The sequence below is a fragment of the Martes martes genome, assembly GCF_963455335.1.
Source record: "Martes martes genome assembly, chromosome: 11".
Lineage (NCBI taxonomy): Eukaryota > Metazoa > Chordata > Mammalia > Carnivora > Mustelidae > Martes > Martes martes.
Window position 1 is genome coordinate 90,226,036 of NC_137899.1, and position 20,394 is coordinate 90,246,429.

Here is a 20,394-nt window from a genome sequence, read left to right on the forward strand (position 1 = left end):
AAAGCTGCCCACTGTGCATTGCGGCTCCATCCCAACCCATGGCCCCATCGGGCCGGCTTGGCCCTGGGCCAGCCAGCCTAGCCCTGCTTCCTTGGGACTCTGTATCTCAGATGTGCTCCTCCTTCACAAGTAGCCAGGGTAACCATGCAGATTGCTTTCTCTTGAGTTTGGACATCTGTAGTTCCCCAGTTCCAATTCTTGATTTGGGAGTAATATTAATGGAAATGTACGTAATGCAGTGATGGTGATTGTATAATTTTCCTAAATAGGTATTTGCTTCAGACAAACTACAAAAGTCCGATACCATCTATGTGTACAGAGTCCTCTGTGCTTCCCCTACCAGCCTCAGCTCTTGGGTTTCTATCTACGCATACACCTGGGGGCTACCACGACAGGCCCAACCTGTGGGGGTAGAATCCTAACGCATGGGTTTTAGAGCAAAAAGGGGGGCCTTACAGGGAGCCGCACTGACTTGGAAACCCTCCTATCAGTTGTCAGTAACACCTTCCCTCTCCAGTGATCAGGAACTGAAAGGAAAAAATAAAATCCAAGCAAAGAGGGTATCCTACTCTCCATTTTAATTAGCAATTTGGGTTTACTAATGCCAAAATCCTGGCTTGGTAACTTGATTCTTTTCTATACAACATGCTGAATCTTTTAAGTGAGTGTCTTGATTATTTTTTGATTCAGTGCTTCAGATTTTTGCCTCTAAATCCTAACATGCGAATAAGTAGTTTAGTAAAGATATTTAAATTTGCTTACCCACAGTTTCTGCACAGCCTGCTTTTGTGTATTTTTTTTTTTTAGGTTAAGCTATTATTTGATCACTGGAAATTGTCCTGTGTAGCTATTAGATTCATGCTTTTCAGATACTTGGAAGTTTGCAAACTATGTAGATCACGTCTCTATGGAATGGAACAATCCATTTAGAACTCTCTGGTTCAGTCAGTGGTTGAGGTCAGGAAAGGACTCAGAGCTGATCTGGCAAAGATCCTGGTGAAGATGGTTGGCGGCTGGCATGCTCAAGAGGTTGTCTTTGTGACGTTGCAGGATCGCCTACCAGAGGAACGATGACGACGAGGAAGAGGCCGCCCGTGAACGGCGCCGCCGCGCCCGGCAGGAGAGGCTGCGGCAGAAGCAGGAGGAAGAATCTTTGGGGCAGGTGACTGACCAGGTGGAGGTGAATGCCCAGAACAGGTACTGTCCTTCCCGGAATGGAGAACTTCTAAGTTACTTCTTAGCCTGTCTGATGAATGGAATGTGCTGGGCAAAGCATTCCCTTCTCAGCCTGGCTCAACTCTTTTTCAGTCTAACTTATTCAGTCATTTTTGTGGTCATTGTAGGCCCCTAATCAGATAAGGCAGTCAAACTGATTTAGAAATTCAGACACCACTACTTTCTTCTCTTCCCCTCTGTCATCCCCTGCACACACCCCACTTGAAGTGCTTTATTTTATTTTATTTTACAGTCTAATAATCTTTTTATTTACTAACTATGATAGGTTACATCTTTAAGTAAGGAAAACTATTTACATTCATTCTTTAGGGTGTTGTCGTCTGTTTTGAACTGAAGATTTATTAGCTTAATAGGTCCTCTATGCCTCCCAGTAGCAAATAATATTTGAATTTTTAAAGTAGATGTAAATGGCAGATGTCTTATTTTTCCTGATCTACAGCCTCAGTCAGTATTCTCTGATCCCTACAATATTCAGCAAGGTGCAGAATCCTGCTTAATGTAATGTATTTATTCAAACAAGCTTATGAGTTTACTAGCACATTTTTTCCTATACAGGCTTTGGTAGTGATCAGGACAGTTGAAAACTCCTAATCGGCTCAACTTCTTCAAAATGGGCTTTTATAAGCTCACACATATGTCACTTTATGCCCCAAGGTATAAAAAAGATGAGAATATTTGGGGGTAGGGTTGGAGAAAAAAATAATTTTTGTTTACAAGTATGGGCTAAATAAATGTGAAGCTATGACAGAAGCTTCTGTGTATAGTTTTGGTTTTAGTCTATTTTATTTTGTGTGTGTTGGGAGGGCATTGTTGGTAGTTCCTTTAAGTCAATCCAACAAGAAAAAATTGAAGGAAAACAGTTCTGGCCTCTTGAACCTAAGTATGAGTGGGTACACAGGTTTCTAAAAGTCTTGAAGATTCTGTCAGACCTGATGAACTCAATAGAGAAACCTATTGGTTAGGTAGAGACATAGAGACCTTGTTTTTGGTAGGTAGCTCCTAATTAAGGAGGAAGTATGGCAAAGAGGTTGTGGGTATGTTCTCTAGGGTTCACTACGGTCTCTGAATTCCAATTTGGCCTTTCCCTAACTGTGTTTCTTCAGTTAAATGGAAATGAAAATTGTACCTCTCTCTTAGGAATGTTGTTAAATTTAAATGAGATTATACTACATATGAAACCCATGGTGCCTTGCACATAATAAGCACCTAATTTTAACTATTATTGGGAAAATGTTATTAGAGCCTTACAGAGGAGGTCTGCATAGTCATTCACTGTCTTTTTTATTCTAGAGTTGAACAGGAAGGGAAAGAAAGTTTTGAAATGGCATTCTGAGGCCTTTCCTGAATCTGGTTATTAACAGTGGCTTAAAAGTTACTAGTAGTATTCTTGCCTTTTAAAATCTTGCTTCTACGTGGTTTCTCTTCTTTTTTCACATTTATTAGTAGTAATTATTTCATGCTGTTGATTGGTTCACACATTCTTTTTCAGTAAAGCATATTCTTTTTTTTAAAGGTTTTATTTATTTATTTGAGAGAGAAAGAGTGCATGAGGTCAAGGGGAGCAGAGGGGGAGAGAGAAGCAGATTCCCCGCTGAGCATGGAGTCTGACTCAGGACTTGATCCCAGGACCCTGGGATCATGACTGAGCGGAAGGCAGATATTTAACCAACTGAGCCCCAGGTGCTCCTTCAATAAAGCATGTTCAGATCTGAGAACATATAATTTATCTCTAACATATTAATTATCCACAAGAAGTGTCCTTCATGGGGCTGAATGACCCTAAATGGTACTCAACTCCACTGATAATCATTGTGATTATAAATAGGCAAAGAGAGAGAGAGAGTACATGCACATGTGAACAGTGGTGGGAGAAGGTTGCAGAGGGAGAGAATCAGAAGCAGGCTCCACATTCAGCATGGAACCCAAAGTAGGGCTCTTTGTTACAACTCTGAGATCATGACCTGGGGCAAAATCAAGAGTCGGACACTTAACCGACTGAGCCACCAAGATGGCCCTATCTGTTGGTTTCTTTACTCAAGAGTACTTTCATCTGGCTAACGCTTTGGAATTTGTGGTACCTTCTAAAAATTATTTGTATTCAGTTGATCCAGATTCCTTACGTGTAGATGTTTCCCCTTAAATTCTAAGCTATTTGTATTTTTAGGGAAATTTAATACTTACTTGTCTAATTCAGGGAGACAGTGTCCTACAGCAAGAGTTAAAGCCAAGGAAGCTTAACATCTAGCCTTTACTCTGCCATTTCTTATTGTTAAATGTGAGATGTGTTTTTCCAAAATTAAGTGAATTCAAACTTCAAAAGGGCCCACCCAGTTCAGTATGAACTATGAAATTTGATGGAGTTTCTAAACATTATAAGACCTATTCTTCCAACTCTGGTCACAGTTTCTGGTATCACATGACTGGTTGTTTCATGCCAGTGGAGACCAAGTACTCTGGCTTTGAGCTATAATAGTGAGTAAGGTGATAGGTTTGGTACAGTTTGGTTTTTAGATATTTTGCTTTTCTTTTTGAATAAACATCAAATTTAACTGTTCTTTGTCTACCACAGAAAAGGGCAAAAGACCCTCTATTCATGGAAATCTTGACAAAGAGTGAAGGTGGTGTGTGCATTAGGGTAATGTCAGCTGGTTGGAGCTCATTGGAGCCCCAGATTTTAGTAATTTGGTACAGTAGCACAAATGAGTCTAGTGTGGTATTTTTGAGTAGTAAACAGAACTGGTCACGTACTTTCCTTCCTCTTGTGACTCTGTCAACTTCTGGGCTTTAAAGTTTTCTATCTAGTCAACAGAGAGAGAGATGGTGAAGAATGCACTTCTGCTTTGGAGTTGTCTTGGTCTAGACACATCACTTCTGCTCACACTCGACTGGGAATTACTGGACACAGGGCTCCACCTAGATGCAAGGAAGAGGGGAGGATCAGAAATAGACTCCTTGACTGGCTATGACTTCCCTGGGACTGCGGGAGGGGGAGCATGACTTGTGACGGATGGTTAGATGCCTGTACCACGGGGGTCACTGGCATAAGTACAGCATCACCACTCTATGATGTATACTTGCTTCCTTTCCAAGTGCCTTGCACCCCACAGATCCAGCTCAGGATTTCTAGGTGACTTGGCAACAGGTGAAAATACTGTATGATACTAGAGGAACTCATTTCTCAGTTTCGTCCTTGTCTTAGTTTGAGTTGCCCAAGAAGCAGATTCTAGAACAAAAAAGATTTAAGCCCAAGTCATTCATTTGGGAACCGATCCCAAGAGACACCAGTCGCAGTGTGGGACAGTGAACCGAGGAAGGGAGAGCAACCAAATAAAGGTTTCATGGCCACTGCTGGGATCTGGAGCTTACCTCCATCCAGGGCGGCGCAGGCACCCCAGTTATCCAGCACAAAAGGTGGGGAGCCGAGGTATTTATACACTGAGCCTCCTCCATTTTGTCTGACGGCTGCCCCGATTCCAAAAGCACTTCCTGCAGGTAGAGTAGATGCCGGTGGCGGAAGAAAGACCCAAGGCAGAGGCCTGCGTGCACGGTCTGCTGACCACTAGGCAGGCCAGCGCCACCAGAAAAATGGGTACCGGGGGTGGGAGGGGGTCCCCTGGATACGCACGGGGCCGCGAGCCTCACCCGGGCGCGCATCAGGCCACGCAGATCCCGCTGACCCATTAATCAGCAGGCTGTCTTTGGTGTCGTTTCTGTTGTCCAGTGTGGCCGACGAGGAGGCCAAGACAAGCACCACACACACGCAGCTGGAGGGCGACGACGAGGCTGCGCTCCTGGAGCGTCTGGCTCGGCGGGAGGAAAGACGCCAGAAACGCTTGCAGGAAGCCCTGGAGCGGCAGAAGGAGTTCGACCCCACGGTCACGGACGCGGGCCTGTCGCTGCCCAGCAGGAGGATGCAGAACAACGCCGCCGACGGCGAGGCCGCAGAGAAGGAAGAAAAGAGTGAGCGTCGCCAGGAAAGATACGAGATAGAGGAGACGGAAATCGTCACCAAGTCCTATCAGAAGAACGACTGGAGGGACGCTGAGGAGAAAAAGCAGGAAGAAAAAGAAAAGGAGGAAGAGGAGGAAGAGGAGGAAGAGAAGCCAAAGCAAGGGAGCCGGGAAGAAAATCAGGTAGAGGTGACCGTACAAGGCGGAACAACAGAAACGGTGGTCCCGCCTTTGGAAACGGGGCAGCTCAGTGCAGAAGAGCCTAGAACAGAGGAGGAGCAGGAACAGGGTGCAGACGAGGCCGCCCACAATGGCAGGATGGAGACAGAAGCGGGGGAGCAAGCTGAGGCAGACAGGGCCAGGATGGAAGAGGAGGAAAGAGACAGAATTAAAGCTGAGCAAGAGCAGAGGGTAGCAGAGGAGCAAGCAAGACTGGAAGCAGAAGAGAGAGCAGCTGCGCAAGAGAGAGAAAGGAGGGAGGCGGCCGAGAGGGAGAGGGCTGAGCGAGAGAGAAGAGCAGCGGAGGAGAGGCAGCGGGCAAAGGCAGAGGAAGAGGAGAAAGCTAAGATAGAAGAGCAGAAGCTCCGGCAGCTAGAAGAGAACAGAAGCGAAATGCAAGAGAAAAAGCACAAAGGGGAAAAGGTAGAGGAGAAAATGGAAGGGAAATGGGGAAATGAAAAGAAAGTACAAGAAGATAAACTTCAGACAGCTGTGCAAAAGAAACAGGTACAGTACACATTTTGCACCAAACGTGTGATGCCTGTGACTTGGGAGAAATGTAATGCACATCAGACTTGGGGCCGAGGCACGTTTCTGCAGCCCCGCGTGCTTGCTCAGTCGGCAAGCTGTTCATTTTTTCTGGCCATAGCAATATGCAAGCATGAAGCAATCAGTCGATGGCTAAATATTCAATCAACCAAATTTACTAGGACAGCCTGAGAGAGATTAATTGCTCTGTGCTTGCTTGTTATGAATACCAGAAAAATGAATTAACCCAAAGATGATAAGCGTGGCAGTGCTGTGTTGACTTATAATTCTGCACCTGAATCTCCATTCTTTCCTTTTAACAATTTACCTCTAGCCATAGGTCTACATGAGGCAAGAGGACTGTGACTCTTCCCCTTATCCATATGTTTGGCATTTAATTAAAAATTATAAAAGGTGGGGTGGGAAAATGACATAAAGAATCATGGTCAGAAATTGCATCTTAAGAAGGCAAAAATAACCCCCTTGAAATCACCTGGTAATAAAGGAGGGAAAGAAGCCAGTTTGGACCTTTCATTAAGTATGTCAAAACCACGATTTGCCATCATGTAGACCTGAGCTTAATGCAGACTTGCAGAAAGCCATTCATCTGGAGTGGCATCGGTTTATAACCGACTGGTAATTAAGAGCATGCATTTTGCTGCTTTTATCGTTGGGATGACACAAATAAATTCATGTAGCCTGAGAAAAGGAAGTGGAGGGAGGAGGTGTTTGCAAGCTGTGAAAGACTTTTTTTCTGTCTGCAAGCCTGCATTAAAAACATTCTAGCTAACCACTGCCTGCATCCCTACCCCCACAAAAAAAGGAGAGAAAGAAAGATGCTTGCATATTCACATTTGCAGAGAGAACTCTTGTCACTGAGTCTGCATTGTGCTGAAGTTGTCTTTCACTCTTGCTTGTTACATGGGGCTCATGAGCACAGCTACATTTGGGACCATCAGAAACAAAATGCACCAAACCACACACAAGGTTTGCAAACATGCACAAAGGACCACCACGTCACGCTAGGTTTCAGGGAGCACAATGGCAGGCACATGAGAAACAATTTTGGTGGAAAGAAACTATCCCACGTTGCTGTTCAAAATCACTGGCACCCAGGGCTATGTGAGCACTGAGTCAGCAAAGTCCTGAGCCACATGCAAAGTGACCTGAGCACCCTCTCACTCTTGTAAGCTAGAAAGGGCTTCTTTTAAACAAGTGACCTTGCCACTCTTGAAAATAAAAAGGAAGAAGAAAAGGGGGCCAAAGCACAAGTTAAAAGAGAAAAATCCCAAGAAGACAAGCCTACCTTCAAAAAAGAGGTAAATATTACTGAGAAGTAATCTAAATGTAAAACAACAGAGAGGGTATTCCATGACTTTTCAGGTCTGCTGATCTCAAAATTGTAACCTCTAATCCAGTGTTTTTCAAGCCATGACTTGACCTTCATGATTCACTGAATGGTGAAATCAACTTTAAAGCATCTCAAAAGTAGTTAAATGTGTCAATGACATTTTAAGACACGAAACCAAACAAATAGAAGATATCAGATATCGTAAGCAGTACTACATCGTGACAGAAATTGTCCTTCTGGCTGTGGGTCACAGAAATCTTGAAAAACACTGATCGGATCCATTTTTCCCGCTTTCTGCTCTTCTAAGTGCTCTTTTTTTCTCCTTGAACCATCCTACTTGCATTTCACTTGTGGAGTATTTTCAACCGGCTTTGATTAATGATATAACTTTCCAAAGGAAAAACAGTACCCGCCCCCATCTCAGTAGAAAATTCGATGAACTGAAGATGGTATTTGATTTTCAAAAGAAAAGTTTGGCAAAATGTTCTGCATTGCATTTCTGAGGCACACACAGGAGCTGGTGCCGGGGTGTTTGTAGGTAAGTGAGCGAGTCAGTGGGGGCAGGGCCGCTGTCCAGAGAATGTCATCACGCCCCACGTGATCAAAATGCCACATCAGAAAGCCTGGCCTCGTGTCGGCCCCAAGTAATCCTAAAAATTGTAGCAGTCTCTCATAAGTTCAAAGTGCTTAAATGTGGTAAAACTAAATTATCAAAGGTAGGGAGATTTGGATTACTTTGCACATGGGACTGAATCAGAGCTCTTGAGGATCAGCTCACATCGACTTCCGCTGCATTTGTCTGCCCATTGTGGCACATATTAAGAAACAGAAAAATCCGTAGTTGGAAAATTAGGTAAACCAGATTCAGCAGGGGGATGGTTATTTTCTTAAATGCTTTTTCATAAGATTCACAGAAAAAAAGTTAAGAACCCCTAGATCATGTTCTGTTTATTTTGGTTAAGATGTACGTACCTTCCTGTTTCTAATGGAACTTGAGGGGGTTTGGGAGTCAATACTGAATGCAGACACCACCCATTTAAAGGAAGGTGGAATCATAGAGGCTGAGAACTAGAAAGCTGAATTTGGTTCAAATGAGGCAGCTAAGGAAATGGTTGAATGTTTTTGGGAAGCGCTGTTCTCATTTCATAGCAGAAAAACACCTACAGATTCATCTGCAAAAAAATGAAAGTTACTGGGAGCTAAACTCAAACAAAAATGTCCCACTTAGGCTCTTGGATAAAGCTGGTGTTTCATGGTGGATAGCTTTACAGAAGGAAGAGGGCATGAGGTCCTAACTCAGTGGGGGAGGGGAAGCTGAAAGAGCCCCGTTTGGATTCCGTATTTAAAATGTAATTGGCTTCCCTAAGATGTGATTTGTTTTTAATGACATAAACATTCTATGTCTATGTATCATGCCCCTGAGCAAGAAAGGGCTCATGGTGGGTCAGCCAAATCATCCTTCTGCCTCTTTTCAGAGACGGCCCCACTCCCAACAGTGTCAGTGGTATAACCATCTCAGACCTGCCCCTTTCCCAGTTTGCTCTACACCCCATTCTAGAATCCCAAAACTTTTGGCCCCTTTTTTACACAAGGCCAGATTAGCCACTCAATCCAGGCTCAAAAAAAAAGGAAGGGAGGGAGGGAGGAAGGGAAAAAATCTGGCATCTCTGCTTTAACATTGCATACGTGAATTACTAGTTGGATGACTAGATTTCCCCCCTCCAGCTGGTTGTGTGGTTACTTTATGTAAACAACTTTGAATCATATTTTACATGATTTAGCCATTTCAACACCTTCCTCCCTTTCCCTCCTTTTTTGTTAAAAAACAACCCCCCAAAAAAATTTCCTTTCAAGGAGCTAAGGAGGATCAGTCAACCACAAGTAAACACAAACATCACGTGAGACTTCTTAGAGAAAACATTTCCAGAAGTCACTCCAATACCTCAGGAAAAAAACCGTCAGCCTGCAGCCCTGCAGTTTTAACTGTTTGCGGCGATGGAACACAGAACATCACCAGCCTTGAACCTTAGCTTTCTTTTTCTCCTCCCCAGTTAAAAAAAAATGCCTCTTTTTCATTCTTCACCCCTGAATTGTTTTTTTTTTATTTGTTTGGTTGGTTTTTTCTTCCTGGCCTCTAACAGAAAACTTGTGTCCAGCAGAGTTGTTCATGTAATACTGACACTGATATTCATATCATGTACCAAAGTTTCCCAAACATGGGCATGCTTATAAATTACCTGGAATCTTACAAAATGCAAAATCTGACTCAGTGGGTCTAGGGTGGAGTCCGAGCTTACCACTGAGGTCCGTGTTGTTCACAGACCAAACTTGCAGTAGCAAAGACATCCATGTGGCAGACATTGGACCCAGAAAAGGAAGTGAGCTTTCTGAGTCTAACAGAAATGTGTCAGACCTAATGTGAAATGTAACTTGCATCGGTTCTTGTCACTGTCCTGAAACCAAATAATGCAAAACATCATTCTGCAGAGGCTGACAGCTCAGTCTTTTTGACTTGTGCACTTGACCCTTTGAGGGTCTCTCTGGCACCAGGACATATCACTTGAATTCCCATACACCCATGTGTTGTTAGCCCATTGGATATCCCAAATATCCAGAGTTTTATCCAAATGTCTCATTTGACCAGAGCCTCTCATATGCTAATATTATCTGAATGTGAAGCACGTTAACTCTTCAGGATACTTATGAACCCATCGACACAGATTTTCTTCATGGTAACATTCTGACCTAGCAGATCAAATGCTTTTCCTTCAGAATTTCGTGAGTTTAGGTTGAATCTATCGAATCTATTCCACTATGCTCCTTAAGATTTAAAGGCACATTGGAATTTATTTATTTATTTATTTATTTCCCAGAAAGAAAAAACTATTTGCAAACTCAAATCATTATTTCATTGGGAATTTTTTTAATAGATTTTTTTTTAATTCATTTGACAGACAGAGATCACAAGTAGACAGAGAGAGAGGAGGAAGCAGGCTCCCGGCTGAGCAGAGAGCCCGATGCAGGGCTTGATCCTAGGACCCTGAGACCAGGACCTAAGCCGAAGGCAGAGGCTTTAACTCCCTGAGCCACCCAGGTGCCCCATCATTGGGAATTTTTCTGAGAAAGTCTTCCAAAGAGAATATCCATCCCCTATAGACTGCCAATAAAGGCAGAGCTGGAAATGGGGGGAGGGGGATTTTTCTTCTCTTAGACATGTATTGTTTTACAAATCTATTTTATACACATTTTTGGTCAATAAGTCAGATAATGCATTTTGGGAGATTGGAAATATCTCTGACCCCAAAATGGGAGAAATGAGTTAAAGGTAATTGCTCTTTGCATAGTGCTCCTAAAACCATGAGATTTGACTCAGAATGTGTTTTGTGGATTCCTGAAACAGGACCCAAATTTGCATCCCCAGATACTTCTTAACCAGGATTTAAACTCCAGTCCCTGGTATCCAGGACAATATCCAGCAATGAAGGTCAGGACGAGAACAGGCAATGTCTGCTCCTGCCCTCCCGGAGAACACAGATTTTCTGTGGGGCAAGAACCGCCACCAGGGAGCTGCAGTCAAGCTGTAGGACAGCCCAGAGCTTCCCTCTCTTCTCTCTAGCCTTTCACAACAAATCAGGAGCCAAGAGGGAAATGACAGGATGAAGGATGAGGACGGAATCCTCTGGTCCATCCTCTCTTCTTTATGTATGTAGAGCCAACCTTCCAGAGAAATCAGGTGACTTCATTTTAGCTAGTCTGCTGACAGTGCTGGACCAAAAACTCAGCTTTCTTAACTTCCAGTCAAAGCTCTGACAGGGAATGGCAGAAGAACAGCCCCCTTTTTCAGCATGTCCAAGGGACAGCCTTGGAGGAAGATTGAAGTCTTAACTAGGGGCCACATGGTAGTGAATAGTCAGTCTGTGGTCATTTAATCAAATAACATCCAAAGAAGGCCATCAGGCAAAGGACTACTCAAGGCTCATCAGTGAAGAGAAATAAAAGTACTGTGCTTAGTAAGACCTGCACTTCAGGAGTAAGTGTTCAGAGGGTATCAGAGGAGTAGCTGGGAAAAGGTGAGATTGGATAAGGGGAGGCCATCTTGGGCGTCACCTGAAGGCCCAAGTTCTTAATGCCTGCACTTCCTTTGTTGCTTGTTCCAGAACATAAGTGTCTTGTCCCTGGTTGTCTTGAAAAGAGCAATCATGAACCTCTTCTGTTTTCACACTCATGGTTTAGGAATGGGTGAGCTGATATAGGTACTCATGGTTTAGGAATGGGTGAGCTGATATAGGTAATCTCAACCCCCTAACAAGCTATGTAAATTCACTTTGTTTTGAAATAATGTCTCTCATTTACTGTAAGGACCTTGTAACACAAAACTCACAAAAATTAAAGCTAACACCCACTTTCCATATATTACCTTCCTCTGTCTCCCCAACAATCACAAAACCACTTCGGTTTCCTATTGCATTAGAAACATAGTGGTTTAGATGACTACCAACATGGTCCCACAGGTCTGAGTTGTTTCCCCTAAGGTAGGGTTATTATGTCTTCAGTCCTCAGGACCCTAGTTACTCATTTGATTAAAATACAAGGGTGGGCTACCTCTGCCAAATGCCAAAATTGGCTTGGCAGATCTGGTAGGTTTCCTTGGTAGGTTTCCTTTTTCCCTCCTCAACACATTTGTGTCCTTTTCTAAGACAGAGTCTTCATCCAAGAAAAAAAAAAACCTGTCCAACCAACCAGGCCATTCTCCCATCAATGCCACACTAATGATCACTCTTTTCAGTGAGAACTAGAAAGATATACTCTTACATGGAATTCCCAGAAAATAATCATTTCCAAACAGTAACAACCTCCACTGCTCTTGAAAACAAAACCCCAGTGAAATCAGGGATGATCTTGGTTTCCTAAAATTGTGGTCTAGGTCTCTGTGCAGAGGCTGGAGGACCATAGCTCACGCTCTAAGAATTTCCTCTGACTCCAGCTCTACCACATCATTCTCCAGTGGTTGGTTTTACTTCTGAGTTTCCTGGCTTCTTAATAATTCTGGGTCTTATTTGGTGATACCAACCAAAACCTAATGGGACTTTTATCATTATGTTTCTTCCTGATGTGTACTGTTGGTTAGATCAAAGATGAGAAGATTAAAAAGGACAAAGAGCCCAAAGAAGTGAAGAGCTTCTTGGATGGAAAGAAGGGATTTACAGAAGTGAAGTCACAGAATGGAGAATTCATGACGCACAAACTTAAACACACCGAGAATAGTTTCAGGTAAGAAACAGAGGCTCCTTAACAAGGACTGTGTTCTCATGTGAGGAAAAAATAATAATCAGCCTCCCTATCCTGTGCCTCCAGACAGAAACGTGCTAAACGGGCAACATATTTCTGTTGTGAAGTCATTGGCCATTGTCTCCGAGATACTCAGTCAGCAGGTCAGGCTATCAATCACTAAGAGAAGACCAGCAGTCAGTGCTCAGACAAGATTTAATCTGCTTTTCCCATTATTTAGCAAAGCAGATCATGCTTAGGATCCATGTTTTTGTTCCGTGACTAATATGCTCATGTAAGATCAGTTTCTTAGAAAGCATTATGACTGGAGCTAATGTCCTTGATTCTCTGTATGGTCCAGCCAGTTTCCTGAGAGACATTTGTCGGTACCATTTTCAAGAATATATATTTTTTTAAAGATTATAAATAAATGTTGCTTAAAACTGAGATTGTCCTGTGGCCAAATACTCAGGAAATGTTAGGTTAAACTAAGTTAATTAGATCTCTTTACCACCGAGCTTCTAGAGCACTTGATGTTAATTTACATTGGGAATCTCGAAGAGGAAGGAATAGGGCAGGGCACCCGCACTCCATTTAATACCCCTTGGAGAACCCTCTGGCATAGCTTCAGCTTCCCCTTCTCACCCCCCCATCAAGTTAAAAATCTGGACAGTTGATTTTAGGGCAGACAGACAAGTATGCACAGGTAAATCCTTACTTCTAGATACACTGAATACTAAGCGATCCCCACCAGTTCTGTAGAAGGACTCAAGTTACAGAAGCTGGCCATGGACACTTGGCCACATGATGCCTTGTGCCACTCTCCCACACATACACTCCCTCCAACCATTGGTGCCAAATTCCTACCTCTGTTATGTCACTGGCTGCTGTGCCAGATGTCCTGGAAAAGTTGTGGGTCCCTGAAACGTGGATTCCCATGGGGTTGTTTTGGCAGCAGTCTTGCCTGTAGACCCTGTTTTTCTGAACAATTCAAATAAGAAAGTCCCCACGAGCAGGTATTGTGTAGAAGCTGGACATATTCCTTATCCCAAAGCCTTTGTGGCATTCAGAAGCCAGCAGAGCTACTAGGGCTCTGCTCCTCTAAGCAAGCTAAAATGGGGAAATTTAATTGCCCCCCCCCAAACAATTTCTCTAGACAAAAATTTGAGTGGAAAGGTAATCACATTAATCCAAGGGCAAGCCTATAAAGAAAATGTGTGCAGAAAATGCCTAAGTCAACTGAAAAGGAGGAGGACATGCAAATCCTATAGATGTTCCTTATGATTGGCCAGAAAGTAGACTTTAAGTAGAGCAGTAAGAGTTTATTAAGAATTCATAGAAAATCTAGAAACTGAGTTGATTCCTGATGGTTGTCCAAAGCAAGCCCAAAGCTTGCTGGAGTGCCAATAGTTTAATATTTCAAGACCCTAGAATGGTGTCAGGTTCATGAAAAGTATCCAACGAATATTGCCTAACAATATTACTGTCTTATTATTTGATAGTTTAAAATAGGTTTTGGGGGTATGAGTACATTTTTTGTTAAGAAAAGTAATGTTTTTGGGGCGCCTGGGTGGCTCAGTCGGTTAAGCGTCTGCCTTCGGCTCCGGTCATGATCCCAGGGTCCTGGGATTGAGCCCCGCATCGGGCTCTCTGCTCAGCAGGGAGCCTGCTTCCCCCTCCCTCTCTCTGCCTCTCTGCTACTTGTGATTTCTCTCTATCTCTCTGTCAAATAAATAAATAAAATCTTTTTTAAAAAAAATGTTTTTTTTAAATCTCTCAGTAGAAAGAAGTTAACAATTAGCAAACTTGCCAACCAGCTCTAGTCCAAACTCACATTAATAATTAACATGCCCATAGTGTAGAAATCCAGAGAGCTGGGAATTCAAAGAGATAAAATCGCAAGGATGGCAGCAGGTATAGCACTGAGAATTCTAAAATGTGACTCTGGCCTTAATTTTTCCATCTTTGGGCAGAGAAAAAAAGAGAGAGAGAGAGAGAGAGAAATGAGCCCCCACCATAGCATTCTTTTTTTTTAGCTGCCAACATAGGTTATTAGTTTTACTTTCAGTTTGAAGTTGATGCCAACGGAAGCAGAGATGCCTGGTTTTGCTGTATGTACTTAAAAAGCGAGGAACTTTATAAAGAAGGGAGTGGGAGCCTCTGTTTAGAATAGCCTCGTGCCTACTAGCCTAACTGAGAACAAACTGTGTTCGTGGTGAAAGATCTGATGTTCATCTAGACATACGCCTAAGGAAGCCAAGGAGAGGGGAGAGACCTTCTGAGAGAAATTTCCATATTAGTGTCACCCTTGTGCTGAGGGCATGCTGGTACAGCCGAGTAGAGGTGACGTCAACAAAGCTCTTGCTCCTGTTTTGACCAAAGCTCCTTATGTTTGATTTAATTATTGCCCCCTTTGATATTTGTTTTTTCTTTTTTTTTCTTTTATTTTTTAAAGATTTTATTTATTTATTGACAGAGAGACCGTAGGAGAGGGAACAGAAGCAGAGAGGGTGGGAGAGGGAGAAGCAGGCTTCCCTCTGAGCAGGGAGCCCCATGCAGGGCTCCATCCTGAGACTCTGGAATCATGATCTGAGCTGAAAGCAGACACTTAATGCCTGAGCCACCCAGGCGCCCCTGATTTTTCTTTTTCTAAAGGACTTTTTTTTTTTTAAGATTTTATTTACTTGTCAGAGGGAGAATGCGCATGCACAAGCAGGGGGAGTGGCAGCAGAGGGAGAAGCAGGCTGCCCACTGAGCGAGGAGCCAATGTGGGGCTTGATCCCAGGACCCTAGGATCATGACCTAAGCTGAAGGCAGATACTTCACTGACTGAGCCACCCAGGCATCTGATAGTTCTGTTTTCTGTGATTAGATTGTTTTCTCTAAAGCATCACATAAAAAAAAAAATCAACTCAATTAGCAAAGTATAGAAAAAGCAGATTATACCAAGGGCTTTATAGAAAGCACAAAATGTATTTGTTTTGTGGTCTATTTTTAACATGGTAATTAAAGTTTTTTCTAATTATAGGGAAAAAAGGATACTCATTATGAAACATTCAGAAAATAGAAGTACAAAAATAACCACCCACTACCCAAAGATAACTACCAGTAATATTTTATCCAGATATTTTTTATGTGTATATATTCAAAATAGAGAAATATATATAGCATGTATATGTGTGTATTAACTATAAATATATATTTTTAAATTGATTCTTGCATTATATCATAGCTACCCTTCTGGACCAGCGAATATAAGCTTACAGTTAATAATGTTAGCATATTCTCCCACATGGATGGGTGTGTGGCGAGTAACTGAACCAGTCCCTAATGATGGACCTTTTCATTGTCCAAAATGAAGACTGAGCGACACCTAGTGGAGTTCAGAGAACTTTCTCTAGGGATGCGTTCTGCCAGTCCAATGTCCGTCCACTAACATGATGAAAAGGAAGAGCAAACTCATTTCTGAAGATGTGAAGACCTTGAACTAGTGCAGAGAGATTGTCTCTCTACCATCACAGACCTGTGAACTTACAAGACTCTGAAAGGGCAACATCCAAGTTTCAAGGGACCCTCTAACATTTGTTTGAGTACAAAATTTAAAAAGTTTATCTTTAACTGTCAAGAACCTAGAACAATATTTTAACATCTAACCTAAAGTCTTAGTAAGAAATAAATTTTACATCATGACCCAGTACAGAGCTGCATAGAGACTTATCACTGAAACAAACATGTCAAGACATGGCACTTTCCCTTGCTCTATGCAGTTCACTCTGGTGTTTTCTGTTTCATTTTGTTTTATGCTGATTGTGATCCACAAGACTTATTTTTCCATCCTGCAGCTTGAAAAGGTTGGAAAGGACATGGTATACTCAGAACTACCTCAATGTTTGAGGGTGCCTGGGTGGCTTTGTTGGTTAAGCGTCTGCCTTTGGCTCAGGTCATGATCTCAAGGTCCTGGGATCAAGCCCTGAGTTGGTCCCCCACTCAAGGGGGAGTCTGCTTGTCCCTCTCCCTCTGCCTCCCCACCCCTGTGCTTGTGCGCACACATGCTCTCTCTCTCAAATAAATAAATGAAAATCTTGGGGAAAAAAAAAAGAACTACTTCAGTGTTTAAAAAGCATGAGATGTATGCATAAGATCAGTATTACCAATGCAGTCTTGAACTCATTTTCTGTCTTATTCTTTTTCTTGTTCCATCACTAGAAACACTGACCCCTTCTCTACATGGAATAAATGATACCAGACAGTGGTAATTCATCTGTTCCTTAGACAAAGTGTTAGGGATGGGCTACCTGTGTTCAGAGCTAGTTAAGCATGACCTCACTGCTTGTTAATAAGTACTTAAGCAGCTGGCAAGCTACATCCTTGTCTCTTAGTTAAGGACTGTCTGTAACTAGGTATACTTTTGAGAACACCACTAAATTCTCCTAAAGGGCCAGGAGGATGCAGCCGACATGAATTTTGCTCCAGTGACAACGCAGTGCTCTGCTGCAGTTGTATCAATAGCAATGTGTTTTGAAGACAATTATCAATGTCATAATTCTAGTAGATAGCAAATTTATTAAAGGAGCTCAGGGTCAGTAGGTGCTAATGACCTCTCTCCTCTATTTATATGATTTATGTAAAAACACTAAGAATGCCAGTTCTGAAGTAAAATTTTAACATAAGGACTCCTGGGATAGTGTTTTGTCTCTAGTCTTAACATGTTTCCAATTCTACAGTAAAATCCCTCTGGAGTCTCCTTAATCACAAAAGAAAACTTTAACGTAATTTCAGTTTTCTTTTTTTTTTTTTTTAAGGGTGATCTCCTTTCTTTTTTTATGTTATTTTTTTAGGAGAGGGAGAGAGGAGGGAGGGGGCAGAGGGGCAGAGAGAGAGAGAGAAAATCTTAAGTGGGGTTCACGCCCAGGACAGAGCCCAACATGGGACTCAATTTTACAATCCTGAGATTATAAGCCGAGCAGAAATCAAGAGTCAGATGTCTGACCAACTGAGCCACCCAGGCACCCCTAATTTCAATTTTATTTGTAACTTATAAAAAACGTACCCATTTTCTTGCTGTTTGATAAGCTCTGCCATCTGATGAAGCATTGCTTCCACTGGAGCATGGAAGGTAGTCAGGCCTAGACTGTAGAAATTCTAGAGACTTACAGGTAGGAAACATCCTCCCAAACTCTCTAGTCATCAATGTAGGAGGTGAGTGGTAGAGGCTAACATGCTTGATTTGATTGATTTTTTATTTTATGACAAACCATATTTAACTCCTGATAGAATTATAGTACAATGGAAAGAAGAGTATACTTAGTAGAGAAACACTAGAATCTAATCGTGGCTCTACCACTTTCTTGCTACCAAAAGTTGGGCCAGACTGTTTTCTTTCTCACACATTGATTCCTAATTTGTAAAATGGCAGTATTTTTTTTCAAGATTTTATTTATGTATTTGATAGAAAGAGACACAGAGCAGGAACATAAGCAGGTGGAGTGGGAGAGGAAGAAGCAGGCTTCCCACTGAGCAGGGAGCCCGACGCAGGGCTTGATCCCAGGACCCTGGTATCATGACCTGAGCTGAAGGCAGCCGCTTAATGACCGAGCCACCCAGGTGGTAGTATTAACCTAATCGGCTAACTCGCTAGTTATTGTGACTATTAAATGAGATAATAATGTGAAAAGGGCCTATAAAGCATAAATAACAACCCTAACTATACCACATCAGGGCTAATTTAGTAATTTTAAGTCACAATTAGGAATAGTCCCGTCATGTTAGACCACACAAATTGAAGCCATAAGGTAGTGCTGTCATTACGAACTTTCTTGGAACAGCTGTGTAAGAAAGGACAAATATTACTGTACTTACAGCTCTTACTCAAGAGGCAAAGAGTAATTTCATCTCCAGAAATCAGCAGCCAGAGTCAAGTTCAAGACATGAATAAGTCAGGTTTTTTCGGTGCCTGCCTTAGTTTCAGCCATCTTTTCTTGTCACCTGCGCCTGAGCCTGCAAGTCGTCCGTTCTGATCCATGGTTCTAGGGAGATCCAAATTAACCAGTAACTTATGGCAGAGGATTACTAAGGTCACACCTAGATTTTAGAACTCAGTCTAATAGCACTGTTTTGCATTACATACCTTCCTTTCCAATAATAACTAGTATTTATGATAATAAATGTCAACAATTATTTAGTATGTAATCTCATGGGATCCAAAGAATAGCCCAGGAGGTAAATAGAACAAATATGATTTGCCTGGTTTTTCCACGTCGTATCGTGCATGTATCATGGATTTTTCTTTAATTGTGGTAAAACACATTAAGTTTACTATCTTTGCCATTTTTAAGTGTACAACTCAGTAGTGTGAAGTGCATCACATTGTTGTGAAACATCTCCAGAACTTTGTATCTTGCAAACCTGAAACTCTATACCCATGAAATAACTCCCCACCTCCCCTCCCCACAGCCACTGGTAACCACTATTCTGCTTTGTTTCCCCGAACTGACTACTTGAGATAACTCACGTAAGCAGCGTTATTTAGGATTTGTCTTTTGGGGATGGGTTTATTTCACGTAGCATAATATCCTCAAGGTTCATCCATGTTGTAGCCTGTGACAGATTGCCTTCCTTTTTAAGGCTGAATAATATTACACTGTATGTATGCACTGCTTTCTATTCGCTTATTCATTTGTTGATGGGTATTTGGGTTGCTTCCACCTCTCCACTGTTGTGAATGATGCTGCTAGGAACAAGGGTGCACAAATATCTTTTCAAGATCCTGCTTTCAGTTCTCTGGGATATAGACACAGAAGTGGGGTTGCCGGTGCATATGGTGCTTTCACTGTTAATTTTTTGAGGAGCCACCCTGCTGTTTTCCATAGCGGTGGCACTCTTCTGCCCATTTTCCATGCGCCATTTTGCCACCGACCATGTCTGTTTGCCCCCTTGTACGGCTTGGAAACCAAGGGTAAGTGGCAGAGAGGGATCAGATTCAGACCTTGAGGTTGCAGGCAGACCCCTGGACCCCCTTGGGCTGGTGTGAAGACCCACTGTGTGATGAGGGGCAGTAGAGATTTCTTTGGGGTGGGGGGGTGCAAAGCCCGCAGACCGACATCCTTCCCTGGGGGAGGCTGCCAGACTGACGGCTGTCGCCCCGCTCTGCATTTCCGGACAGCCGCCTGGGAGCGGGAGCAAGGGCCGGCGAGGCCAAGGAGGCCGAAGGCGCTTCGCAGGTGGAGGCCGGCAAGCGCCTGGAGGAGCTTCGCCGTCGCCGCGGGGAAACCGAGAGCGAGGAGTTCGAGAAGCTCAGACAGAAGCAGCAAGAAGCAGCCCAGGAGCTGGAGGAGCTGAAGAAAAAGCGGGAGGAGCGAAGGAAGGTCCTAGAGGAGGAAGAGCAGAAGCGGAAGCAGGAGGAAGCAGAGAGAAAAGTCAGAGAGGAGGTAAGGAGGGCGCAGCCCGCCTGCCCTGGGCCCCCAGTCCATGTCTGGTGACCCTTCTAGCCCCGGGAATAATTTTTTTCATGGTGGAATGCTCCTGCTCTTTTGAGCATAGACTCATAAATATATTTGAAGAATAAAAAGGCTAACCATGCACTGGGCACAGTTCTAAAACCTTCATCTGTAGCACTTTATATCCATTTATAGCTTTCTGATGTGGGTAGTGTTATTATCCCATTTTTCAGATGAGGAAACTGAGGCACAAAGTGGATTAGTCATTTTCTCATGGTCCCATTTGCCTTAACCCATTCCCCTATATTGTCTCTCAATAAAGAACAGGAAGCAGAGAAAGATGAAGAGGTCTGCAGAGTAGTGATAAGAACCAGGAGTCACATGATAGTTGTTTTCTGATATTTGA

General features: G+C 42.9%; 1 protein-coding gene across 5 annotated transcripts in view; it reads left to right on the forward strand.

Annotated features, from left to right (window-relative positions):
• The window catches only part of CALD1 (caldesmon 1), a 183,707-nt gene that overhangs the window by 142,655 nt on the left and 20,658 nt on the right, over nt 1-20,394 (forward strand). For all 5 annotated transcript variants that reach the window (XM_080818089.1, XM_080818087.1, XM_080818088.1 and 2 more), the window contains 4 exons: nt 1,051-1,197; nt 4,958-5,369; nt 12,413-12,555; nt 19,715-19,979. In XM_080818089.1, coding sequence (XP_080674215.1) covers nt 1,051-1,197; nt 4,958-5,369; nt 12,413-12,555; nt 19,715-19,979 — 967 coding nt within the window. The remainder of the gene's footprint in view (nt 1-1,050; nt 1,198-4,957; nt 5,370-12,412; nt 12,556-19,714; nt 19,980-20,394) is intronic.